At 35.7% G+C, this 4,129-nt stretch overlaps 1 protein-coding gene across 1 annotated transcript; it reads left to right on the plus strand.

Moving 5' to 3' along the window:
• The first annotated feature begins 869 nt into the window (after positions 1–869).
• LOC109338112 lies at positions 870–3,408 on the plus strand. Its single transcript, XM_019575254.1, has 2 exons — positions 870–1,095; positions 1,463–3,408. The coding sequence occupies exon 2, from the start codon at positions 1,611–1,613 to the stop codon at positions 3,126–3,128; it is 1,518 nt and encodes a 505-aa protein (XP_019430799.1). The 5' UTR covers positions 870–1,095; positions 1,463–1,610; the 3' UTR covers positions 3,129–3,408.
• The last annotated feature ends 721 nt before the right edge of the window (positions 3,409–4,129 follow it).

Consider the following 4,129-nt stretch of genomic DNA (forward strand, 5'->3'; position numbering starts at 1 on the left):
TTAGTGACGTACTTACAAGCTTTCGGTTATCTTTTAAGCTACCAATAAGATATTGGTATAGTGTAAGACTATAAGTTCTCAAGGATCATCAAATATGTTAAAACATCACTTGTTTGATTCTTGATAATGATGTTTATTAGGAGAGACAGTCGCACACCTCAAAATAGATTAATTATTTATCTATAAGATAAAAGAATACATTTGAAAGAAAAATTTGTGTGAAGACATATATATATATATAAGCAATAAAATGTTCACAATACATTAAAAGTATAATTCTAATTAAAATTTAATATTAAATGATAACACTAAAAACATAAATACACTTATATCTGAATATGACATATTTTATATCTTTTCATTCAAGTTTTTCCATTGTTATACAAAAAAAAAAAAAAAACCTATCTAATAAGTAATAAGCTTCCAAGTGACTGATAAGTTACTGGCTGACTTATAAACTATTTGTGTTAAACAAACTTGAAGACTTACTTAACACATCATACAAACATATTTATATGTATTATTCACATATCCACATTTTTTTTAAAATGCAAAGGACACATTATTGTATGGTGTCTTATTTTAATGTTTAGGTGTGATATGAAATGAGGTGCCAAAGATGAAGGTATCTTTATCATCATGATGACTAAACAAAACAAATGGGGGATGTACACACAAGAAGAGAAGTTAAATTTGAAGTCCAAATATTATTATTATTAATAATAACAATAAGAGAAAAGTGAAATAGATCCGTCACCGTAAACAAACGGTGGTCCATAAGAAAAAAGAGTGGTAATATCCAGTGTAGGCTCTAACCTCCAAAATGTCCTTATAATGAGACACTCACCTACGTCTCTTCTTTCTCTCTCCACTCTCATTTCTCACCACACCACACTCTTCTTCCTCTTTCTAAAATTAGGGTTTTTAATTTGAAATATTAAATATAATAAAATTAAAAAATTAAAAAAGTTGGGAAAATAGGGGAAATTATTGTGGATAGTGTTTTGAAAGCATGGTTGTCGATGATATGGTGAACAGCATCGTCGTCGGTTATGGAGTTTCCTCTTCTCGATTTTCTGATGCTTATCCCAAAAGGTATTTCCTTCAAGATCTTCATTTTTTTAACAAAAATAAATGATTCTGCTTATTTATTTGTGGTTTTGATTCAGTATTTTTCACATGATTTTGGAGGAATATGTGGAATTTGGTTTAATATAATTTTCCTATAGCGTTTTCGAGAACACTTCATCTCTCTGTAGAGAATGAAGAGATGTCATATCATTGTGTTAGATATGGGGAGATATTTCTGTTTCTGTTGTTGAAGTTTATTTAATTATTTAGACATAAAATAGTCATTTTACAGCAGAAGTAATAATTTTTAATATGCTAGAATTTTGATCTGGTTGTTTTTGTTGATTTTGTTTATTTTGGTTTGTTTATCAAATTGAATTGATAAATCCAGGGGTTTGATGGAGGGGAGATATAGTGGGGATTGATATGTTGATGAAGGTGTTTATAAGGTTATTTTGTTGAATTGTGTTTTGGGATGACAAAATTGAACCAACCAGCAATAGAACTCATCAAAAAGATGATCATGATGATGTGGTAACATGGGTGGTGAGTCTTGTCTCGCTTCTTTGTCAATGGATAATCATCACCCTCACCCATCCACACTCTTGTCCATGGACTCAAGCGCATCTTCTCATGAGGAATTGGATTTGGAAATGAATCGGCAAATCATACTTTCTCGTCCGCCTGATATCAACTTGCCCCTGTCAGCAGAGCGAAGCCCACCGCCGCAGCAGCCGTGGATTTCTGATCCTTGTGATATTCTTGATGTTGGTCTTGGCACTCAAGGATATGAGACAGAGAGTTTCCTCAATCTACCCAAAGCTGCTGGAAGGAAATGTGCGAAGCGAGTTGATAGCATATGGGGTGCTTGGTTTTTCTTCAGTTTTTACTTTAAGCCTGCCTTGAATGATAAATCTAAGGCCAAGATTGTCAGGGACAGCAACGGTGTTTCGGGGTTCGATAAATCTGATCTCAAGCTGAATGTTTTCATGGTTCAACATGACATGGAAAACATGTACATGTGGGTTTTCAAGGATAGGCCTGAGAATGCATTGGGTAAGATGCAGTTGAGGAGTTACATGAATGGGCATTCTCGACAAGGGGAGCGCCCATTTCCATTTAGTGCTGACAAGGGTTTTGTTCGATCGCACCGGATGCAAAGAAAGCATTACAGAGGGCTTTCAAACCCTCAATGTGTACATGGCATCGAGGTTGTTCATTCACCCAGTCTGATGTGTCTTGATGAGGATGATCGGAAAAGGTGGACAGAACTCACTAGCCGAGATTTGAATTTCACAATCCCACCTGAAGCAAGCGATTTCAGTTCATGGAGGAATCTTCCCAACACAGACTTTGAGCTTGAGAGGCCACTGCCGCTAATCAAGATTGCTCCAAATGCACACCCAAAGAAGCTGCTTAATGGATCTGGACTGAATTTGTCAACTCATCCGTCTAACCACAGTAATGGCAATGGGTTGGACCTATCTCCTATCAGCAGCAAAAAGAGGAAAGACTTTTTCCCTCATGGCAATGGTGAAGAATGTTATCTGGCTGTTAATCTTCCATCTGACAGGGTTACAGATATAGAAATGCACCCAACCGAGCCGCACTGGATGCATGACTTTACTGGGGTGATGAGGAATGTTTATGGACCTGTTACTGCTGCAAAAACTATCTATGAGGATGAGAAAGGTTACTTGATTATTATCAGTCTGCCCTTTGTAGATCTTCCCAGTGTGAAAGTTTCTTGGAGGAACACTATGACTCATGGTATCATAAAGGTTTCGTGTATGAGCACATCGCGAAAGCCGTTTATCAAGAGACATGATAGGACATTCAAGCTTACAGATCCATCCTCAGAGCACTGCCCTCTTGGAGAGTTTGTCCGTGAAATCCCCCTGTCAGCTCGAATTCCCGAAGATGCCAATATTGAAGCTTACTATGATGGCCCAGGATCTGTGCTTGAAATCATGGTTCCAAAACATCGTGTAGGACCCGAAGAGCACGAAGTCCGTGTCTGCCTCCGCCCTCATCTGGGAGGGAATGATCTTATTTAACTTGAGATAGGCACTTACAAAAAATAAATCTTAAAAAAGGTTGTTAGGGATGCTAGTATGGTGCTTCTTTCACTGTTTTTTTTTTACTTCCAACCATGCAGTGTTATATTACCGATGTGTCTTAAATTATCTCCAGCAATTTTAGCTCGCTGCTCTGGTTCTTTTTGTTGTTCCAGTGCAACTTTTAAGCTTTTGATTTTAGGCATTGGTGATCTTTGAACAGCTAGTTCTGATAATTTATATGAAATTATGAAGATACTACCTTTGGAGTAGTTTGTTACTTTTATCTCCGTATGTATCTGATGTACAATCTTGTGACAAAATTATCTACTTTTGGGTTGAATGATGTACCCCATATTCAGGTTAGTGTCTCCTTTGTTGCAAGGGTACATCATGATATTAACAAAGATTCAGGAATGAAGTTAACTAAATAACGTTGCCAGCAGTTCATTATGTAATAAGCGATAGGAATCAAATCAGCACCACTTTTTATGTTGTATATTGACTCTTTTTTTGTTTAACTAATGATATCCTCTCATCTTATGGATAAGAAACTAATCTCTTTTAGATGTAATAATGTCTTTTGTAACAAGTGTTACTTTTAGTAATTAAATCTTTCACCTTTTGATTTATCTCATGATTCGGTGAGATTTTACACCTAGAGAGACATTTTGTTAGTATATATTGACTCAGCTGTTTTTTTTAGTAATAAGAGAGGATCTTAATATTTCAATAATTCGTCTATAAATAAAATATTCAATAAAGTTTGGTTTAAAAAGTGATGATGAGATGAAAGGAACAAAAAATGGAAGGTGGGAAAATGAGCAGGATCTCCAGGATATTCAGCAACACTACTTTTTTGTTTACTTTTGGGATGAATGGGTGATGTTGTTACAGAAACTGATGCTATAATGTCCACACCTACAGTGTTATCTTGAAGACAAAAAGACAAACTCAAATACGCATTATCTATTGTGTTATCTTGAAGAGTCTGAAATATA

This window comes from Lupinus angustifolius, unplaced genomic scaffold, assembly GCF_001865875.1.
Source record: "Lupinus angustifolius cultivar Tanjil unplaced genomic scaffold, LupAngTanjil_v1.0 Scaffold_17_127, whole genome shotgun sequence".
Lineage (NCBI taxonomy): Eukaryota > Viridiplantae > Streptophyta > Magnoliopsida > Fabales > Fabaceae > Lupinus > Lupinus angustifolius.

Excerpts from the sequence above, each read along its gene's own strand:
- LOC109338112 (XM_019575254.1), top strand. The coding sequence starts at position 1,611 with ATGGGTGGTGAGTCTTGTCTCGCTTCTTTGTCAATGGATAATCATCAC.